At 40.2% G+C, this 23,146-nt stretch overlaps 1 protein-coding gene across 8 annotated transcripts in view; it reads right to left on the bottom strand.

Moving 5' to 3' along the window:
* Positions 1-23,146, bottom strand: part of TANGO6 (transport and golgi organization 6 homolog) — a 194,758-nt gene that overhangs the window by 127,005 nt on the left and 44,607 nt on the right. For 7 of the 8 annotated variants that reach the window (XR_015769133.1, XR_015769134.1, XR_015769135.1 and 4 more), the window contains 5 exons: positions 20,080-20,192; positions 18,464-18,640; positions 15,321-15,453; positions 12,064-12,252; positions 4,414-4,548 (listed from right to left, as the gene is read on the bottom strand). Coding sequence is in view for 4 of the 8 variants with exons in the window: in XM_088027448.1 (XP_087883574.1) it covers positions 4,414-4,548; positions 12,064-12,252; positions 15,321-15,453; positions 18,464-18,640; positions 20,080-20,192 (747 nt within the window). In the remaining 4 variants the exon portion in view is untranslated. The remainder of the gene's footprint in view (positions 1-4,413; positions 4,549-12,063; positions 12,253-15,320; positions 15,454-18,463; positions 18,641-20,079; positions 20,193-23,146) is intronic. The other variant, XR_015769136.1, reaches the window with a different exon arrangement.

The following is a 23,146-nucleotide window of genomic DNA, read 5'->3' as shown; positions in this document are numbered from 1 at the left end:
ACACTATCACAAAAATTAACTCAAAATGGATCACAGACTTAAATGCAAAATGCAAAACTATAAATTCTTAGCAGATAACAAAAGAGAAACTCATCTAGATGACTTTGGGTATGGCACTGACTTTTTTCGACAAATTACCAAAGGAAAAAATCCATGAGAGAAATAACTGATAAACTAGATTTCATTAAAATTTAAAAATTTTTTAACTTTTACTCTGCAAAAGACAATGTCAAGAGAAAGACAAGCCACAGACTAAGAGGAAATATTTGCAAAAGACACATCTGATAAAGTTCTTTGTGTATCTAAAAGACACAAAGAACGCTTAAAACTCAACAATAAAACAACCCAATTTACAAATGGGCAAAAGATCTGACAGACACCTCACCAAAGAAGATATATTAGAAATACAGCACATGAAGAGATGCTCAACATCGCTTGTCATCAGAGAATTGCAAATTAAAACAGGATACCATTACACACTTCTTAAAATGACTAAAATCCAAAACACTGACAATACCACATGCTGGTGAGGATGTGAAGCAAGAGGAGCTCTCATTCATTGTTGGTGGGAATGCAAAATGGTACAGCTACTTTTGCAAGACAGTTTGGCAGTTTCTTACAAAACTAAACATACTCTTACCATATGCTCCAGCAACTGAGCTCCTTGGTATTTACCCAAATGACTTGAAAACTTATGTCCATACAAAAACCTACACATAGATGTTTATAGCAACTTCATTCATAATTGCCAAAAGTCGGAGGCAACCAAGATGTCCTTTAGTAGGTGAAGGGAAAGATAGATTGTGGTACATCCAGACCATGGAATATTATTCAGCACTAAAAAGAAATGAGCTATCAAATCTGAAAGACACGGAAGAACCTTAAATGCATATTACTAAGTGAAAGCAGCCACTATGGAAAGGCTACAAAGTATATGATCCCAACTAAATTACATTCTGGAAAAGACAAAACTGCGGAAAGTAAAGAGATCAGTGGTTGCCAAGGGTTTGATGGGAAAGATGAATAGGCAGAGCACAAAGAATTTTAAGGGCAGTGAAACTATTCTGAATGATATTATAATAATAGATACATGTCATTATCCATTTGTCAAAACCCATAAAGTGTACAATACCAAGAGTGAACCATAATGTAAACTACAGACTATGAGTGACAATGATGTGCCAATGTAGGGTCACTGATAGTAATAAAGGTATCTCTCCTGTGCAGAATGTTGCTAGTGGGGGAGGCTGTGCTCTGTGGGGCAGGAGGTATGTGGGAAATCTCTCTACCTCCTGCTTAATTTTGCTATGCACCTAAAACTGCTCTAAAAAAATAGTCTAGGGGCACCTGGGTGGCTCAGTAGTTAAGCATCTGCCTTCGGCTCAGGTCATGATCCCAGGGTCCTGGGATCGAGTCCCACATCGGGCTCTCTGCTCGGCGGAAGGCCTGCTTCTCCCTCTCCCACTCCCCCTGCTTGTGTTTCCTCTCTCACTGTCTCTCTGTCAAATAATAAATAAATAAAAATCTTTTAAATTAAAAAAAGGAAGTCTAATAATAAAAAATCCAACTATCTTTTCTTCCAGTTTTCAAACTTCTTAGTCATTGTGGGATTCATCTTATTCATTGGGTAACTTCTCTAATCATCATAGGCAAGTAGGTGGATTCTGACTCAAATAGTTTATAAGGCTTAAGATTAAAGTTATGCATTCCTTCAGCTTCATAAGCCTATAGATTTTCCACTATGAGAATAATCAGGGAAATCCAAGACTACAGGTGCCAACTATTTTGTTCATAAATGTTCAAAATATTTTTGAGGTATAAAGTAATATGCATTTAATTGATAGATGAGAAAATGGAACCACTGAGTCATTATTATTTTTTTAAAGATTTTATTTATTAATTTGACAGAGAGAGAGAGAGAGAGCAGGAACACACTCGATCTCAGGACTCTGGAATCATGACCTGAGCCGACAGCAGATGCTTAACGACTGAGCCACCCAGGCGCCCTATTAATTATTTTTCAAGGGTCACCAAGGCCATATCAAAATTGAGAATTAACCATATAGCCCTCATTTCTACTCCTGTCATGCTTCTCAGCACAGATCTCATATCCAAACTTCAGAGTTCTGCGTAGAAGGCCCTGAGGCCTAAAGCCCACAAGTGAATGAGATCCCTTTATCTGGCTGTGTCTCTTCCAGAGTCTCTGGAATACTTCAGAAGTGGAATGAGCAGAGCTATGCCAGCCTACGTCTATGATTTCTTTCAGGGTGTCAGGAATGAACCAGTTAGATGGGGAGTTGTTCTGAATTTCTGCAAGTTTTCAAATTCAAGAACTGGAGCTTGGACCAGTAGGATGGGATTAAGGGTAGTGAGTGGTGGAAGGGAGCATGTCTGCAGAGGTAAACATATGAGAATCAACTGACAGTCAGAGGAGGGCATGTGTCCACTGAAAAAGTCCCACATGAGCCTTTACAAAGCTCACCTAAGGGGCATACAAATTCTCATCCTGCCTTGTCATGCTCCAGTGAGAATCACTATTTTGGAAGAATCCAAAGGTCTCATCCAGCAATAAAATGCTGACCTAAAAATTCCTAATTCCAAAAAATACTTATGTTTATTCTTTGTGTTCTTACTTCTGTATATCATCTATGTTTCTTCAGATATTTAGCTGAGCAGTTCACATGTCCAGTTCTTATTTCTGACATCACTGAATTTATTTACAACTGGTATTTTTATTTTGGTTCTAAGTCAGCATGCAGTACAGCCTGTTTTATAATGAGCGACACATGAGATACAGAAATATGAATCTTTTCTAAAAAAATTAAGAATTCACTGGCTTAATCACAGCCACCAGAAGGTAAGCTCCATGAGGACAAAGAGGCACATGATAAATATTTCCTGAATGAGTTCACTCTATGATAGTCTCCGAAAATGAAAATGTGGTATGAGATCCCAGGATGTGGGTTTGAGTCCCAGCCCCACCACCCTGAGCCTCAAAGCTCACATCAGCTCTATGCAGCAGTGTGTTAGGGTACCTGATGGGACCTGGAACATCGTTAAGAAACTGCTTCCTAAGGGGACAGGAAGTTACAACATCACACTTTCACTGATGACCAACCCTGAAATTTAGAAAATGAGTTTGGAATAACACTTGTCTCGTTAGCAGTCTTAGACCTACACTTTCTCCAAATTAACTCCTCTTCCCAGACACTATGTTCTAATAATCAACTTAATTACATAAATTAGAAAGGAAAGAAAGGTTTAAATGTTGTTCGATTCTGTTTCATTATCTAAAACAATGAACTCTAAACAGGGGTAGATACAATATAATCTAGACTCTGAAGCAAAGGCTTTTGCCTGACAATGACGATCTGAAAACATAATTAAGAATCACAACTTTTTTTCTAAAACAAAAACAGAAAACCCAGCATTTCTATAGAAGCCCCTTATGAATCCATGAATCAAACAGGAAAAAAAAAACAAAACTAATAGATCTAGGGCAAAAGTAAAGGGGTGACGTGTTTTAGTTCACTTAACTAAATGCAAAGTCAGAGGAATCCAGGATGTAATCAGTGAGTCAGGATGGCTCACGGAAGGGCAGGGACAGGTAAGGACATACGTTTTTATCAGCCAGGTGAATCTCTCTTAAAACATGACTAATTTACATTGCCAGTCCCCCAACAATGGGCTTCTAGAAAGGGAAATGGAAATATCTGTGTTCTATTTTCCATTTGGGATGCGGTATAAAATTATAAGTGTTAAATAAGAGAAAAGCAAAAAAACCCTCAACTTATGGAAACAAAGACTATTCTTTTTTTTTTAAGATTTTATTTATTTATTTGACAGAGAAAGACACAGCGAGAGAGGGAACACAAGCAGGGGGAGTGGGAGAGGGAGAAGCAGGCTTCCCTCTGGGCAGGGAGCCCAATGCGGGGCTCGATCCCAGGACCCTGGGATCATGACCTGAGCCGAAGGCAGACGCTTAACAACTGAGCCACCCAGGTGCCCCAACAATAAATATTTTGTGAGTGAATGAATTTAAATATTATAAATTAAGCATGTAAAACATACATGCACTCGGGGCGCCTGGGTGGCACAGTCGGTTAAGTGCCTGACTCTTGGTTTCGGCTCAGGTCATGGTCTCAGGGTCCTGGGATCGAGCCTTGTGTCAGGTTCTGCGCTCAGTGTGGCGTCTGCTTGAGATTCTCTCTCTGCCCCTCTCATCTGTACTGTCTCCCTCTCAAATAAATAATAAATAAATTGGAAAGAATTCTTATTAACACCTGACTTGTTTATCCTCATTCTCCTAAGTGCAACGTCCATTCTGATTTTCTACAAGGGTAAGAAGGGAAGCAACAAGTTTCTGTCTTCTCTCCTCCCTCCATCCAACTTTGGCTCATGTCTGCCACTCACCTGAACCGCTCCTCCCAGCATGACAGCCACCAGCCCCATGGACATACTCAGTGTCTGCGACTCCACGGTACTCTCTGCCTGGTGCGCCAAGCTTGCACACGCTCGCTGCAGCGTGGCTGCTACGAAGTCCACAATCTGCGACAGAAAGAGAATTTAGAATCGGTGAGGACTAAGAAAAAGAATCTCAAAATTCTCTCTACATCCTCACCTTCTTCCTCATCAACATCATGAAGGGCAAGAACCTGCAAGAACAGGCATGGTGCTCAGTGTCTTAAGTGCACAGTATCACCTACATCTCATGTCGACTCTGGGAGGTCAATGCTCCTGTCCTCATTTTTTTTTAAGATTTTATTTATTTAGGGGCGCCTGGGTGGCTCTGCACGTTAAGGGTCTGCCTTCAGCTCAGGTCATGATCCCAGAGTCCTGGGATCGAGCCCCATGTCAGGCTTCCTGCTCAGTGGTGAGTCTGCTTCTCCCTCTCCCTCTGCCTGCCACTGCCACCCCCCGTGCTTGTGTGCACTGTGCCCCCATAAATTAAAAAAAAATTTATTTATTTGAGAGAGAAAGGGAGAAAGCACAAGTGGGGAGAGGGGCAGACAGAGAGGGGCAGAGGGGCAGAGAGAAGCACACTCCCCACTAGGCAGGGAGCCTGATGCAGGGCTCGATCCCAGGACCCGGGGATCATGACCTGAGCTGAAAGCAGACGCTGAACAGACTAAGCCACCCAGGCGCCCCCTCAATTTTTTTTAAGTAAACTCTACTCCCAATGTGGGGCTCAAACTCATGACCCCACGATCAAGAGTCACATGCTCTCCTGACTGAGCCAGCCAGGCACCCCGTCCTCATTTTTTGGTGAAGAATCTGTGAGCTGGTCAAGGCCATGTAGTCAATAAATGAGAAACCTCACTGATACTTTCCCGAATGTTTTAATATACTAACCAACATCCTTGACTTTTCATGAATTTTGCCAGGAAATTAAAATGAAAAATGATTTGATACTTTCTGACCATCTTAGAGGGTCCTAGATCTGCTTCTCCTAATGTGGACTCCCCCTGCCCCAACCTGGTTGTGACAGTCTGATTCTAGTAAGCAAAGAATGGGGGAAGAGGCGCTCAATTTTATCTAGAACTGAATCCCCAAACAACCTGTACAAAGATCCAGAGTCATTTTTTTAAGTATCAAATATTTTTAAAGGATTAAGATTATTCATATTTAAGATTTTATACAGCATTTGGCTAACTAAGCTTTAAATGGAATTAATTTGGTCAGCATCATTTTAACTGCACTTGCATTAATCACCTTAAGTAGAAATAACTTTGAATAAAAGCAAACACACACACATCCGTGCATCTGCATGCACACACGTGCAAGCATGCACACACACACGCATATTCAGGATTAATGGCTCAAAAGGGAAAAATCATTTTGAAAGTGGTACAGCTGAGATAGGTAATAATAAGCCTCTAAATACCATGCAAGCTTGCATGTTTAATTCTCTGGGCAAATCACATGCTATGCTATGCTAGAGTCTATTGCAAGCTTAAAGCAGGAGAATGGCTTGTTACCACTTGTCTTTGGAGCAAGGCAGGAAACTAGAAAGGTTATTAAAAGTTCCACTTACTGAAATGAATAACGCTGGTTATGGCAATTTTCACTACCCTCTCAAGCCTAAGACTTTACTGATATTAGAAGTTAAGGACACTGGCCTTTCTAGAGAAAATGCTACACTTACCATCTTTTGCCTCCACAAAGTTTTCTAAAGCACCCCTTGATTATAGGAAGCTCCTACTTCAGCACAAATGTACTGTTAAATTGCTGGAAAAGATCTAGCCTTTCCACTTTTTCTAAGTCCTTCCTCTCTCTCTCTCTCTCTATATATATATGAAGATGCTGCAAAACAAACAGTATGATCCTATTTTTGTTAAGAAAAAAACTCTATGTTTGTATGTATGTAAAAAAAAATCCCCAAAACCAAAAAACAAAACATCTGGGAGTTTAAACTATGGTTTGATAGCCAGCTGTTATTGTCATCCATGAAGTGCCTTTCCCCCAAGCTTTTTTCTTGTAGCAACAAAACCACCATGCCCATCTGGACAACAGCTCCTCCCGGCTACTACTCATTTCCTGTGACTGATGCGGCTGCCAGTCACAAGGATAGGTATGTAACTGAAGCGTGTTCTAGAATTTACATACGTTGTGGAGAGGAGGGAGAGACTTTTACTTTTTACTTAACCATTTTTGTAATGTTATGTAATCTAAAAAGCCAAATATTCCTGAACGTTTATAATAAAAAACAGCGGTGCCCTACCCCACTTCTCCCCGTCTGCTGTGGCTCTACAGAGGCAACCACATTTAATGGTTTAGGTGCTTAATAATAACATTAAACATTTACTATTTACCAGGTACTGTTCTGAACACGTTACAGATATTAATTCCCTACCTCCTCTCCCCTTCCGATGGGGATGTATAAACCTGCTGCCAACATCCTGGCAGTCGGGTGGGAGCGGGCTGAGGCCTCACTGTTGAGTCTGCAGACAGCAACCTAATGCTCCAGTTTTTCAGTTTGCTGCTGCCACCCAAGTTCACCATCTCTCAAGAATATGCCTCTGGGCTTTCACTGGGAAGGGGAGGTGTTTGTACAAATCTGAGGAAGGAATCAAGGGGTCTACTGAACCTTGCAGAGCCTTTCAACCTGTTTTAAGCTCTAAATTCAGCTTCATCTTTACAGCTCATCTACCACCTCCAGTCCTTCCAGTGTTCTGCAATGAGAAGTAGCTTGCCTTTTTTTTTCTTTTTCTGTTCAAAATAAAATGTGAACAGCTTCATTGAGGTATAGTGCTTTGCTTCTTGACTTCTCCCATGCAGGCACATAGCTCTCCATTTTCGGAGCTGCTAGATCAGCTATTTCCCAGTTTCCAAATGTTACTCTCTTTTATCTGCTATCTCTCCTCTCCTGCTCTGTTGGCCCCTGTGGTTTCCAGAAGGAGCAGATAAACACATGTGTTCAATATACTATCTTTAATCAGAAGTCCATACTTCTTAAATTATGCACTTGTTGTTTAATATTTCTATAATGAGCATGTGTTACTTGTGTTAAAAGCGTTTTTAATATATGAGAAAAAAAAATCATATAAAGCACTTCTACTCTGCCAAGTACAGAGATCTAAATACAGAAAGGTGCAAAGGTAGCAATTTTTTGAAAGGACAAAAAAAAGGAAATCTCACTCATCCCACTCCATTTACACTGGCCTCCTTGCTGAGCCCTCCACACTTGAGACATGCTTCCTCTTAGCTGGAACACTCTTCCCCAAGGTATCTCTGAGGCTCCCTCCTTCCCTGCTTCCAGATCTCTGGTCATAACCCTTTCTGGAGGGGTCCTGGGTGGCTCAGGAGATTAAGCTACCGACTCTTGATTTCAGCTCAGGTCCAGTCTCAGGGTTGTGAGCTCGAGCCCCATGTTGGGCTCCATGCTGGATGTGGAGCCTGTTTAAGATTCTCTCTCTTCCTCTCCCTCTGCCCCACCCCACCCGCTCATGCACACGCACACGTGTTCATTCTCTCTCTCAAAAAAAAAAAAAAAGCCACTTTCTCAGTGAGGTTCTCCATGACGACTCTATCTACCACACTGTCTTTATATCCCCTTTGTTTGATTTTTCTCTCTGGTAGTTACTTGTTTACTGTCTCTCTCTCCTGCGTGAATGTAATCCCATGAGGATAGATATGTGTGTTGTTCACTGCTGTGTCCCTGGCACCCAGAAGAGTATGTGGCACACAGGGGGCCTTTACTACATATTTGCAGAATGAAGGAGGTGGGGCGGCGCCTGGGTGGCTCAGTCGGTTAAGCATTTTCATCCAGCTCCGGTCATGATCCTAGAGTCCCAGGATCAAGCCCTGTGTCAGGCTTCCTGTTCAGGGGAGAGTCTCCTTCTCCCTCTGCCTCTGCTCCTCCCCCAGCTTGTGCTCTCTCACTCACTCTCTAATAAATAAAATCTTAAAAAAAAAAAAAACTAAATAAAATTAAATTTCTTAAAAAAAAAAAAAGAATGAACGAACTGGGGAGTTGGTACAGGGCTCTGTATCCCTACACAGACCACCGAATGGTTTATTCCTCTCTGTATCTTCTCGTATACTATCTGCCAATATGTTTTACTGAATTTTTTAAGCTTTTATCCATAAATACTTCAATATACATTCTAACAAGGAGTTTTTCTTTTTTAACAGAACTACTGTAATACCAGGAGCACCCGGCTGGCTCAGTCAGTAGAGCACGTGACTCTTGATCTTGTGATTCTAAGTTTGCGCCCCAAGTTGGGTGTAGAGATTACTTAAAAATAAAAATCTTAAAAAAAAACAAAAAACCCAACAACAATACATAACTACCGTACCATGATTACTCTCGATAAAAATTCCTTATACTTTCTAATACTTGGCCCATGACTGTTGTAAAAATGTCTTCTCACACAATTGGTATGTTTGAATGAGAATGCACACACTGCATTTAGTTGATATGTCTCTTTTAAGTTACAGAAGCCTTGCTCCTTTTTTATGCCATTTACTTGATGAAGAAACTGGGTCATCTGTACTCTAGAATGTCTCACATTCTGAAATTGGCTGATTTTGCTTCTTCATGGCATAACATTGCTGTACCCTCAGTTTCCTTGATTAGATTCAGATTCACATTTTATGGACTTTTTTGTCTTTTGTTTGCTTGTTTGTGGGGTTTTCTTTGTTTTTTGGGGGAAGAACCCTTCCCAGGTGGTGCTACATACCTCCTATTGTATTACATTAGGAGACACATAATGTCTGTTTGTCTACTTCTGGTGATGTTGAGATCAATCATTCCAGGCTGAAAATATTTAGGGGAACATACACTGATATATACACTGACCCTGAAATCCACCAAAAAGTAAATGGATAAACAGATGGAAAACAAAATGGATAGACAGATGGAAACATAGATAAATATGTGATAAAGCAAATATAATAAAATCCTAATAGTAGAATCTAAGTTGTAGGTATATAGGTATTCACTATAAAATTCTTTCAAGTTTGAAAGTATTCATAATAAAATGCTGGGGGAAAAAAGAATCAGTTGAGTTGGATGTATTTGGCCTAATTACATTCATTATACAGTACCCCTAATAGTTTTAGCAGACATTGATTGTCACCTAGATCCATTATTTCATTATGGGATTGCAAAATATAAATTTGTAGGTCTCTTTTTGAATATTTTAGCTGTGATTCTTATATAAAGAAAATTTTTCCACCAGCTATTTGGTTACAATGAAATACAGTGCTGACAGAAAAGGTAAGATAAACGTTTTATTCTTTCGTTTATCAATTTACAAAATAATGACTTGATGCCCTAGAAACTTCCAGAGATGTCCAAAAGGGATTTTAGGGGGGAGAAGGGGACAGTGGCTCAGGTTTTTATAACTTTGATGTGTTGCAGGCATTTTTTTTTTAAGATTTTATTTATTTATTTATTTGATAGAGAGAGAGAGAGATCACAAGTAGGCAGACAGGCAGGCAGAGGGAGAGGGAGAGGGAGAAGCAGGCTCCCCGATGAGCTTGAAGCCCCATTTGGTACTCAATCCCAAGACCCTGGGATCATGACCTGAGCCAAAGGCAGCCCTTAACCCTTAACCGACTGAGCCACCCAGGTGCCCCCAGGCATTATTCTTTTTAATACTCAAAATGCCCTATCTGTGGCCAAGAGGAGATCTTTCAAGTTGGCTCCTGAGTACTACTGATATGACTTCATTAATCTCAGGCATCTTCCTTTTCTTTAGGCACAACAAGATGCCCTGAGGCTTACAGTGGACAATTCCTGCCCTAGACCTTGAATGAACCTTTACTCCAATGAGCTTTGTGTTCTTCCAGTAGGACGTGATATTTAGAAACTACAGTCCAGCACAAAGGATGCTCAGTATAGCTGGGTTGTCACTGCTGCCTGGCATGGACAGTGGAATGAGCAAGGGACTATCTATTTTTTAAAAAGAAAAAATTAATTGTGAGTTCATATGAATACTTCCAAATGAAAGTCACTATTATAGGAATTTTAGTCAAGCTCTGTAATTTTATATTCATAACTTTTTTTCTTATGCTGAAAATCTTGGTTCCTAATGATATTAACAAAATTACTTATAACATATATTATTTATAACTTATCCATATGTGTGTGTATTTCAAAATAAATACTAAAATTATCACTAGTAGTAAAACTACTAAATGCAATTTAATATTTTTTTGTGGTTCTTTTCATCTTGATACATTTTAACCTTAGCTGAAGGATAATTTAATGAGACAAGTCACTTCTCTATCAGCCTAAAACCATTGTTCCTTAATTAGGAACAAAGGCAGCTAAGTGCAAAAGCTCAAGTCATATAGTTTTTAAGCCATTTTCCCTTCCAACTAGCATCTTCAGACAAAAACATAAGGTCTGGGTGAAAAAGTCTTTAGGGAACTGATACAAACACAGGAGAAACAAATCACCCTACTGGGTAACACAGAGTCAGTGAACTGAAGGAATAAGAAGCCAAAAAAGAAATCATGAACATAATTCTCATTAAACAGGCACGTAAGTTGGAGCTGACAGACAGCTGCAAATTTTCTCAGCAGGAGCTATAGTGAAACGCTGCTTAGCAACACCCGAAGGCAGATGACAATGAGGGTGATACAAAGAGCTGAAGAATCAGATTTAAGCGTGACAATGATACCATCTTACAACTGACTATTCACCAGCCAAGCAACAACTAATTCCAGTAATAATGGTAAAAATATGGTGACTGCATTTCCTATGCTTTATTACTTCTATTTCCTGGGTTTTTTGTTTGTTGTTTTTTTTTTATTTTTTTTTCTTTTTAAGTAGGCCCCATACCCAATGTGGGGCCCAAACTCACAACCCTGAGATCAAGAGTCACACGTTCTACTGACTGAGCCAGCCAGGAGCCCCTTTTATTTCCTATTTTTTATGAAGCTGGTAAATATAATGTCTGAGCCAACAAAATCCAGGAACTGATTCACATAGCTATAGTACCCTTCAAACATTTTAAAAAACATCTTAAAACTTCATACGCTGCTGTGGAGATAGGGTGTCAGGTAGATCTATGAAATTCAAAGTGGTATTATTATCATTAACGATTTTTTTTTTAAATTTAAGTTTTCTAATCATGCTCAACTTTTGACACATGTTAGAATCATCCATGGGGCTTAAAAAATAGAGATGCCCAGGCACTAATGCAGACATGCTGAATCAGAATCTCTATAAGCAGTGGGCCAGGCATCCGTATTTTGAAAAAGACTCAGAAAATTGTGTTTGCCCCCCAACGTGAAGACCCTGTAATGTAACACATCAGTATCTACAACAATTCTCAAAGTTTTCTCTGCATGAGAATCACAGCCGGAGCCTCTCTAACATGCCAGTTTCTCTAACATGGTGGGACCTCCGCAAGTGCGGATTCCGTTGGCTGTCATGGGCTCAGTACTCTGCATGTTTAAGCAGCATTCCAGGTAACACTGAGGCAGGTGTTATCAAGCCATCCTCTGAGCAACTTTTTTTTTTTTTTAAACATTTTTTGGAAAGCACGTAAAGAAACCAAAATAGACAAATACTACCAGCCTGGGATCTGGAACGTGGCAGCCACTGACCTGAGTGATGTTTGTGAATATCTGCTCAGACATCCTCTCGCAGAGAACAGCCAACAGCTGTAGGACCAGCAGCTTCTGCTCCTGGCCTTCCACAAGACTTTGGTGCTGCTCTAATTCCAAGAGGCTTTTGCTGGAGAAGTGCTTTGTTTTTAACTCTGCTTCATTTTCCATGGCCACATGAGTCAACTCCTATCAGCATTGGAGAAAAGAAAAAGTGAAGGAAAAAAACCACAGAACTAAGGGCATCAACAACAGTGAGAAAACTCTGTTTGAAATGTATATGTAAAGAACTAGTCTAAGTGTTCATTGTAGCATTATTTACAATAGCCAAAATTTGGAGACAAAGGTCTAGCAATAGGAGAAGGAATAAATAAACTGTATTTATTATACTGGAGCAGCTGAAATAAATAAACTAGACCAATATGGAAATCAAAAGATCTCAAGAACAGTGTTGAGAGAAAAATGGAAATTGTAGAATAATATGTATATTATGATATTTATATGAAGATTTAAAACTTCATAATAAAAAGCATACCTATACAAAGAGAACTAGTATGATAGGCTACTTACTTCATCAGCATTTTTTACGATCTCTACCACTAGCCCTGCTGAACTGAGACTTCAAGCCATGTAATATTTTCAAACACTTTTTAGAGACTATTAAATGCTTTCAGCACTTTTCTCTCTATAATATTTAATCTCTACTAGTAGATAATTCATTACTGTGGGGTTTGTAGGCTTTTCCCCTACACTTCACACTGTAAATTTCCTTGGGAAGGGAAAACCTTAAGTTCCTTAACAATTAATGCTTTACCAAAGAAAGTGGCAGTTTATTTTTATTTTTCAAAGATGTTATTTATTTATTTGACAGAGAGAAACACAGCGAGAGAGGGAACACAAGCAGGGGGAGTGGGAGAGGGAGAAGCAGGCTTCCCGCCGAGCAGGGAACCCGATGTGGGGCTCGATCCCAGGACCCTGGGATCATGACCTGAGCCAAAGGCAGACGCTTAACGACTGAGCCACCCAGGAGCCCCCTAAGTGGCATTTTAGAGCAATGGTTCCCAACTGTGCCTGGGAATTTCTGCTTCCCAGGGGAGAGTTAGCAGTGTCTGAGGACATTTCTGGTTGTCATAACTGGGAAGTGATATAGGCATCTAGTGGTAGAGGTCAGGGATGCTACTAAACATCCTACAAGAAAGCACAGGAGGGGTGCCTGGGTGGCTCAGTCGCTAAGCGTCTGCCTTCGGCTCAGGTCATGATCCCAGGGTCCTGGGATCAAGCCCCGCATCGGGCTCTCTGCTCGGCGGGAAGCCTGCTTCTCCCTCTCCCGCACCCTATGCTTGTGTTCCCTCTCTCGCTGTGTTTCTCTCTGTCAAATAAATAAATAAAATCTTAAAAAAAAAAAAAGCAAGCAAGCAAGCAAGGATAGGAAACCCCCAGCCTCCCAACAAAAAAATTACCCAGCCCAAAATGCCAATGGTACTAAGGTGCAGAAACCTTGGCCTAGAGCAAAGCCCTCTGGTTTTTTTGTTTTTTTAAAGATTTTACTTATTATTTATTTTAGAGAGAGAGAGAGCATGGGGTGGGGAGGACAGGAGAGGGAGAGAGAGAATTTCAAGCAGGCTGCATGCCCAAGGTAGAGCCTGACAAAGGGCTTGATCCCATGACCCTGAGATCACAACCTGAGCCAAAATCAAGATTCGGTCGCTCAACCAACTGAGCCATGCAAGCGCCCCTGACTTTTTTTGTTTTTTAAACAATTTTTTTAAATTCTCCATTTAAGAGCACATCTTCTTGGAATGTTATTTACAATGAGTGGCTAGGTAAGGGGATAGGTTGTGAATACAGGAAGAGATGCCTGGGTGGCACAGGCGGTTGTGCAGCTGACTCTTGGTTTCAGCTCAGGTTGTGGTCTCAGGGTTGTGAGATTGAGCCACACATCAGGCTCTGTGCTCAGTGCAGAGTCAGCTTGAGATTCTCTCTCCCTCTGCCCCCCCACTTGTGCTCTCTCTCCCCCTTTCTCTCTCTCTCTCTCTCTCCAAGATAAATAAATAAATCATTTTTTAAAATGTGAACACAAGAGGTAAGAAAAGTTATCAAAAAAGTGGCCCCTACTTCAAGTTCTAGAAGTGTTAGCCCTGATTCTCTCCTTGCAATTCCCCCATAACTACACCAACCTTAAACTCCTAAAACTCCTTAGACACTTTATTTAGGGAAAATAAGGGAGAAAGCAGAGCTGGAGGATAGAAAATCAGAGATCACCCTGTTTACAGTCTCAAACAGTGCAAATAAGTAGTAGAGAATTGGGTACTGTCAGAGATTAGAGCAAGAGGAAGCACAATCACCAGCACTAAGAAACAGACCCAGAAAAGGTTTCAGGTGGTTACAAAATGAAATGAGAAAGGCAGAACTGCTAAATCTCCTTTCCAAATACCTGACAAAACAACAGTCAGAAAGGATAAAGGATTACTCCATAACTGCAAAACCTGCTATTAACTTCAAAAGAGTACTTATTGTCAACACAGAGCAAAGATTAACCCTTTCATAGATCAACAGTTCTACTCTGGTCATCTCTCAAAATTTAAGGCAGATTACCTCGGGAAATAGTTCGATCATACATGTACTGCTGAAGGTAAGTTTTTTTTCTTTTTACCAACCCAAAGGCTACTAAAAAATAAATTACTCTTACCTCCTTTGATTATTTCTCTCTTAGATTAGGACCTTAATTTTAGGAGCTAAAGTTATGACTGCCCTGGGGCGCCTGGGTGGCTCAGTCATTAAGCGTCTGCCTTCAGCTCGGGTTGTGATCCCAGGGTCCTGGGATCGAGCCCCGCATCGGGCTCCCTGCTCGGCGGGAAGCCTGCTTCTCTCTCTCCTACTCCCCCTGCTTGTGTTCCCTCTCTCACTGTGTCTCTCTCTGTCAAATAAGTAAATAAAATCTTTAAAAAACAATAATAATAAGGGCGCCTGGGTGGCTCAGTCGGTTAAGCGTCTGCCTTCGGCTCAGGTCATGATCCTGGAGTCCCAGGATCAAGTCCCACATCGGGCTACCCACTCAGTGGGGAGTCTGCTTCTCCCTCTGACCCTCTCCCCTCTCAACTCTCTCTCACTCTCTCACTCTCAAATAAATAAATAAAATCTTTAAAAATAATAATAAATAAAAAAAATAAAATTATGACTGCACTGAAAATTCAAAGGGGATCCTGGTGCTACCCCAGAATACAGCTGACCATGCCCTTACTATACATAGTTCTTACCTTCAAGCAGAAGATGAAGAAGTCACCTGCCAAACCGCACTCTTGGCAGTGGGCTAACAAGTCCCCAAGATGCTCTACCTGGCACTGCTCTGAGGACACCTTCTGGTACAGGGCTTCATCTTCATCTTCATCACTGCAACACGGGGTAAGATTTATCTTGGCAGTGTCACCCAGAGATTTTTTTTTTTGAAACTCCATAATAATCTTCTAAAGTAAGAGGGTATTTTCATACAATAAATCATTAGAAAGATCCCAAAATTTAAGTTATTTTCCTGTTTCTCCATGCTGAAAAAGTATTTATTCTCAGAAGGTAGGGTATCATGTCCTACGCAGTCATTTGCTCAGTGGGGAAAAGACTCATGAAAGAGGTGGCTTTGCAGATGGATGTTGAGAAATTACTATTATTTCAATAAATTGAAAAAGCAAGGAGAAATTAAAGTATAGGTTGTATGCAGATACTCTGGTTCCTGAGGAAGAATACAGAAAAAGAAGTCTGCAAAGGAAGGTCAGATCACAGAGGGCCTTCAAGGCCATTCAAAGAAAGCTAGACTTTTTTTCGAAGAGCCACTGAAGGGTTATGGGCAGTAGGAAAAGACACTATCCTTACAGGGAACATGCAGTCAATCTCAACTAATAACTAACCAGCAGAAATATGGAAATGCGTAAAGACTCAGAAAACTGAGTAGGCCAAATTTCCAAGTAATAAAATATGGCCAAGTTACTAAAAGCAATGCTACGATTTCTGCAAAAAGTTTTAAGAAACTTCTCATGAGGTACTAAGGGTTTTAGTTTTATTGCAGATTAAATGAAAAAACAAAGATACGATATTATTATACTATATCACGTAAACAAACACAGAAGCACAAAGATGTACTACAAAACAAAACACTAAAAAAAATGCAAACAGTGACTAGGATCGTAGTTGCTTTTTGTTTTCCTCTTTATGCTTTTTTGTGTTATACAAAGAAGGTATGTACTCTTGTGATTAAAGAAGGAATAAAGTGTTTTCAGACTAAACTGAGAAAAAAATGACATGTTGCTTCATATCATTGAAAAGTACAATTATGAAATAAACTTAATTTGGCCATCCCATTGGGCAGTAAGTCCCAATTTGCCAGTTCACTAATAACATGGCCTTTATACTCCTCTAGTAAAATAAATAACCTACAAACTAAGCTTAAGATCATTTCTTGTATTATCCCAGAATCTCCCAGCGTCCTTCAGATCAGTCACGTATCTACATCACATTTTATGTTAGGAAAAAAACTGAAATGGCTAAGAGTCACTTCTAAGCTTCTCTGAACCATCCTGTAAAAATGAAGTATTATATTCAAAGACTTTTTTAAAAAGACATGACAATAATTACCTTATGAAGCTCTATTTCATTCATTCTTAAAATTTCAATGAAAAATGAGTCAATTCCAAATACTGTAGTTTATTTAGTTCCAGAAAAGTAAAAATTCTGGATCCAAAGATCATGAAATCTAAGCTGCTCTTTTAGTGTTTCTTTAAACAAACTTTTTATTGATAACTGGGGCTCCTGGACAGAATGATAGGGTAAAAGGTTTAGATTTGCCTTTAGGGGACTGGCAACAGGAGCAAGATCTTTAGAACAAAAGATAAAATCACACACACACAAACATACACACACACACACACACACACACACACACACTTCTTTGATATAGTGAATGTCAACTTTTTGGAGATATAGAGTGTCTTAAGTATCCAATGAAAACTATGGACCCTATTTTCAGAAAAAAATTTCTTGTATATAATTTCAAAGGGACTGTGGACGCCTAGAAGTCCATGTAGAAACCTGGAGTTAAGGGTCCACTGCTTCTGGCAGTAGATGGAGATTCATTCAGTAACTGCCTATTCAGTTTTCTCCTACCATGAAGAGAAACTATAGTTTCAATAAGAACTGTCAATTCTGACATATGTGCACTAAGATGTACACTAGAGACTTGTCATGATGGCAATTAGCTTTAACTACTGATAAGTTAAAGACTATAAAATTCTCTATACAGTCACTAAAGTGGTCCCAGGTTAAACTGTTCCAAAGTGCTTTTGTAAAATAAACATGTCAAGAAATTTTAAACTCTTTCAGTTCAGGGGCATAGTTACAACCATAAAACCTACTAGTGCTCAACAACTCTCAAGAAATTGGTAGCTTGCGTTTGTACTGATAATTCTGCTTGCAATCAATGTGTTCTCCATTTTCCTCAAGTCCATCATATTGAAAGAATGTCTTATAACTTTACTAAGTTAACCAGGAGCAAAAAATAAAATTTACACCTTAACAAACAGCCACACTTTGAATGTGATGTAAAAATCTGAGCTGTTGGGGCACCTGGGTGGCTCAGTCGTTTGGCATCTGCCTTCGGCTCAGGTCATGATCCCCGGGTCCTGGGATCGAGCCCTACATCAGGCTCCCTGCTCCACGGGAAGCCTGCTTCTCCCTCTCCCACTCCCCCTGCTTGTGTTCCCTCTCTCTGTCAAATAAATAAATAAAATCCAAAAAAAAAAAAAAAAATCTGAGCCGTCAGTTAAGAACTGTATGGGACTCTGGTCAACAGGAACTTACATTCTAAGGTAATAATATCTACACATATCACCCAAAAAAAGGAAATAATTTAAAATATACTTATAAGATGTTAGAGAAATAAATGATCCATTCCACTAATATCCTAATTGCTCTCCAGGAGAAAGAAACCCCCATCATAAAATTAACATAAAAGATAGCAATTAGACAATTTCCCTGAGGAATAAGTCTGACTCTGAACACACATACACCATTTAGAGAGTCAGAAAGAGAAATGGATGGTTCTGGTGCTGAGGGTAAACATGTGACTGCCCTTTACTCTGATTCTCTGGCAAAGACTTTGTCAAGTAAGTGGGCCTGTGATGCAGAGCTGTAAGGCTCCAGCAAATTGCACCTACTATTAGCTAGCATCTGGGAAAAAAACCTGCAAGATTATTTAAGGCGCTCACATTTCATTTAGAGATTATAAATAGCAGCACCTCAGCTGCTTCAAGTTCTAGGTCCCGTTCTATCAGCGCCCCTTAGTGGACAAGTCAGGGAAGGGCCTTTTGGGTGCAATTGTGTCCGAAGAGAGAGGGTAAAGAATGGGTGGACTCACCAAATGGCCTCTTTGATGGTAACCATGATGCCACCTCGAGTGGCAGCTCTAAACTGACACAGAGAATGAAGAGAGGACACAGATTTGTCCAATCCTGCAAATCCTTTCAGGCTGGCAATTGCCTTCTTCCTCTCTAGCTTCCCCAGAATCCATAATAAGATCTCTTGGCAAAGTGACCTGGCAGAAAAAGCAGTTATAAATGAGCCTGTCATCTTACTCTACACATCTAACAAGCTAACATAAAAAAAGAAAGGAAGACTGTCAGGTTCCACGGCATTCTAAATGCTGGCACGACCACCTAGTACTACTGAAGTGTAGGACTGGAAACTATGCTTCCTGTGAATTTCAGGATATATCTAATATCCTGAAATTCAATGAGTAACTGACTAATCTTTGGCCCTAGAAGCAACCATGATAAGACACCGGAGCCCCACATGGTTTTTTAAAAAAAATAATTCCAAGTGTAGCATTGCCTTTGGATCAGGCCCTGTGAAAGAAAGTTTACACTGATAAAACCATCTACCAATGGGACCAAGAGCTGGTGACCAAGAAACAGCATACCAACAAATTCTGGCTGATTCCTCAGCCCCTTTTATCTCTGCCAGTCAACGAGGATTGGGATGGAATAAACATTTGCCTCCGCCTTCCCAGTCTCTGATGAGGACATGATAGTGCTGTGAATATTTGGGTTTCAAAACTGTAAGTTATTATATGGACAGTTCTTTGAAGCCAAATTCACATATTTATTGTCCCCATCTTCCTCTCTTGTCACTGCTCCTAGAGCTGGGCTCTAAGGATGTGCTGACCAAAAGTTAGAGTCCAAAGTAGTATGTGAGTTTTCCTTCACTGCTTAACAACGATGATGGAAGTGGTCTACTGAGTTTACGATTTTCCAGGGACAGTGCTTAACACTTTCTAGTCTGTCTTCATAATACCTACCCTATGAAGAAGGTATTACTGTATATCTGATCACATGTGGGGGATTTCCAAACACTAAAAATCAGAATTCCCTAGGATTTAAAAAGGATATAAACCCTTATAAGGAGGAAGAAACAATGTAAGTATCTGTGAAAACAGAGCTGACACAAAATGAAGCCTACTTGAATTCCAATACAAGAGATTATTTTCTGGATGATTAAGAAATCCCTTCGTTCCAAACAACACTGAGCAGCACTCACACCAAATCCAAGTCTAAATGACAAAGTGCCACATTCAGATCCAGATTTCCCCAACTTGATTTCTCATTCCCCACAAGGTTGTTATGATCCATTCTCCATTTCCTCCTTCCTAGACATGTAATTCCAGTACTTCTCCCTGATCAAAGAGTGACACGTTTACACATGTAAACAGGGACTTTGTCTCTGACGTCTAGGACAGAGGCTGAGGAAAGCCATTCTAAAAGTTACATCCAATCCCCTGCAATCTGAAAAGCTCTCTTTCTTTTGCAGATGAGCAGAATAAGAGAATCCTCAAATGTTTTACTGATTTTGAAAGAAAAAAATTATAAAGTAGCATTAAGTTTTATATTCAAAATAAGAATAAGAAAAACATACAATAAAGATTTCACTATAAACAAATAAGGTTCTCTGGGTTTTTTTGTTTGTTTGTTTGTTTACCTTATGTGAGACACACTTTGTTTGGTAAAACAGTAGAGAGAAAAGAGCACTCCCAGGACGGGAAGCAGGGAATCCACTAAAACTGTCACAGGTTCATTTCCGACCACGTATACCTAGGGGAAAAAAAATGGTGAGAGGTACCATGAGTACAAGGCCAGAGGAATGGGAATCAAATACCATACCTACTAGCAGCATAGAGAGTTTTATCTTAAGCAACACATTAGTTCTAAACCAAACAATTTTAGCTCTAAGGCTAAGAAAACCATTTGAGATTGGCAGACAGGCTGAAACACAGGGAGCCTGAGCTGGAGCAGTGCCCTTCCGTGTGCGCAGCCTGAAGAACTTCAGGGGAAAATGGGTAAATTAATCCATCTCCTGACCCCTTCCTTTCTTGCTTTTGACCACCTTTGTGTCTCTTGCTAATCTATTACTCATCTACACAATAATTCTCTAATTACTGAAGGCCCTGCTCAGGAACTAACAAGCAATTAATGCCAAATAGAAAAACTTAAAACTAGATTTAAAAAATAAAACAAAGTTTGCTCTAGATTTGTCACTCTTAAGATCTAACTGCCATATGGGCATGTCCTATTCTAATTCAATAAATGTTAAAAAAAATTACAATGTGCACCTAGCTCTGCACTGACTTTATAGGGTTAAGCGTGTAAGGATGTCGATTTTTGTTAACAGTAATTATGTTACAACATTTTAGTTGTCCTTTCAAAAAGGATAGCACAAATGCCTTCAACAACATTTATGTGAATATCCACTGGAATCCAAGCATTGTCCTAGGCATTGTAGTGAATATAAAAATGAGTAAGAGTTGTTCTCCCTCAATTGCTTGTGATCTACCAAGAAGAATAAAACAAGTAAACCAATTATAATAATAATAATCCAAAGCAGGTAATTTAAAGAATTAAGAAGAGCAAAATTCTATTTTTTCAATATTCTTTCTATAAATAAGGGCTTAAGTTTCCCTTTCCTCATCCTTTAAAAGAGGGCTAAGACTGGGGCACCTGGGTGGCTCAGCCGATTAAGCGTCTGCCTTCAGCTCAGGTCATGATCCCGGGGCCCTGGGATGGAGTCCTGCATCGAGCTCCTTGCTCAGCGGGGAGCCTGCTTCTCCCTTGCCTGCCGCTCCCCCTGCTTGTGCTTGCTCTCTCTCTCTAAAATAAATAAAATCTTTTAAAAAAGAATTAATCACTGAAGGTTCATCTTTCTCCATTCATCATCATTATCTGTGTCTATGCTATCAGATTTTAATTATTAATTAAATTGTGTTTAATTGAAGTAGAAATCAATGCTATTTATTTTTTATCAATGCTATTTATGGAGTACTAAAGGTCATGGAGGCACAAACTGGAAAATTCTGCTTTTCCAGAGAACTCTGTCCCTTTAAATCAACCCTAATTTTTCACACTCCTTAAGCCTCCCAGCTCCTCTGTGGAGCCTGATAACCAAGGAGCCAGTTTCCTGTGCATGATCTAATCTCCATAAGCCCAGCTAAAGGAGGTGCATTGTATGGCAGTGTTCACAAGTAATATGCAGGCCTAATTATGATATCACCAATTACAAGTGGTAAAAAAAAAAAAAAAGAGAGAGAGATCGCCCTAGATAACGTAAGGGCCTATTGTTTGGTTCTGTAGTCTGTGTTCCCAGAAGTAATCCCCGTGGAGCCATCCTTCCTTACCAGCATCTTTTGTACAAAAAACCAAAAACCAAATGGAGTTAAATCTCCATTATTTACTGGCTTGACTGGGCCAAAGCACCACAAATTTTTTTAAACATTTTATTTATTTATTTGACAGAGAGAGAGAGCTCAAGCGGCGGGGGGGGGGGCGGCAGAGGGAGAAAGCAGGCTCCCCACTGAGCAAGGAGCCCGACGAGGGACTTGATCCCATGACCCTGGGATCATGACTTCAGCCAAAGGCAGATGCTTAACCAACTGAAGCACCCAGGTGCCCTGGCACCTCAAACTTTAACATGAATTCCATCAAGCCCATTTCTCAGGGGTATATGTTGTTATTGATAAATTCCTCCAGGGGCCCCTGGGTGGCTCAGTTGTTGGCGTCTGCCTTCAGCTCGGGTCATGATCCCAGGGTCCTGGGATGGAGTCCCACATCAGGCTCCTTGCTCTGTGGGGAGCCTGCTTCTCCCTCTGCCTGCCGCTCCCCCTGCTTGTGCTCTCACTCACTTTCCCTTGCCTATGCTCTCTCTAGCAAATAAATAAATAAAATCTTAAAAAAAAAAGATAAATTCCTCCAATTTTTAAGTTCTCTTGTTATACTTATCTGAAGGAACAAGTACTGCTTTTGAATCTTGGAACAATTGATCAATGAATTGTTTCTGTGAGATCTCAAAGAACTTGAATGGCCTCTGCTTGACACATAGAGCCTGTCGCCTCCCTTTCAAATTAATAATACATTTCTCCTTGTACTGAGCCCAAAACTATCTCCATTTTAAACTTCCTGATAGGAGGACATTTATTTTCAAAAGATTTGGATGGGCCATCCAAAAGGTCTACCTTTTCCATAAGCCTAGTATTTATTTGACTGTTCAACTGTTCATCCACTCATTCACTAATTTAAATATTTAGTAAGCATCTAACCACCATTAATGACTTTTCTCCTCTAAATTCCAATAGCATTTTAGGGCTTATAATCAGTCCGCAAACACACAGCCATCTTTCCCCTCTTCAACTAGCCTCTCTATTTCTCTATTTTAGCACCTATTACAATAGATGATTAAGTTGTGTTACCTGAATGTTTGGTGACCAAGCAGTTGTTACAGAAGTATACAACTTAAGTGAACCCACTGTTACTATTTCTATGAAGCCAACAAAAACTACCATTTAATTGCAATGTCTATTCAAGAATAAACCAGGTTAGGGGCGCCTGGGTGGCTCAGTTGTTAAGCGGCTGCCTTCGGCTCAGGTCATGATCCCAGGGTCCTGGGATCAAGCCCTGCATCGGGCTCCCTGCTCCGCAGGAAGCCTGCTTCTCCCTCTCCCACTCCCCCTGCTTGTGTTCCCTCTCTCGCTGTGTCTCTCTGTCAAATAAATAAAATC

This window comes from Eumetopias jubatus, unplaced genomic scaffold (assembly GCF_037043125.1).
Source record: "Eumetopias jubatus isolate StellerSeaLion01/CBP00866 unplaced genomic scaffold, mEumJub1_p1.0 scaffold_10, whole genome shotgun sequence".
NCBI classification, from domain to species: Eukaryota; Metazoa; Chordata; class Mammalia; order Carnivora; family Otariidae; genus Eumetopias; species Eumetopias jubatus.
This window is presented reverse-complemented; position numbering and strand designations above follow the sequence as displayed.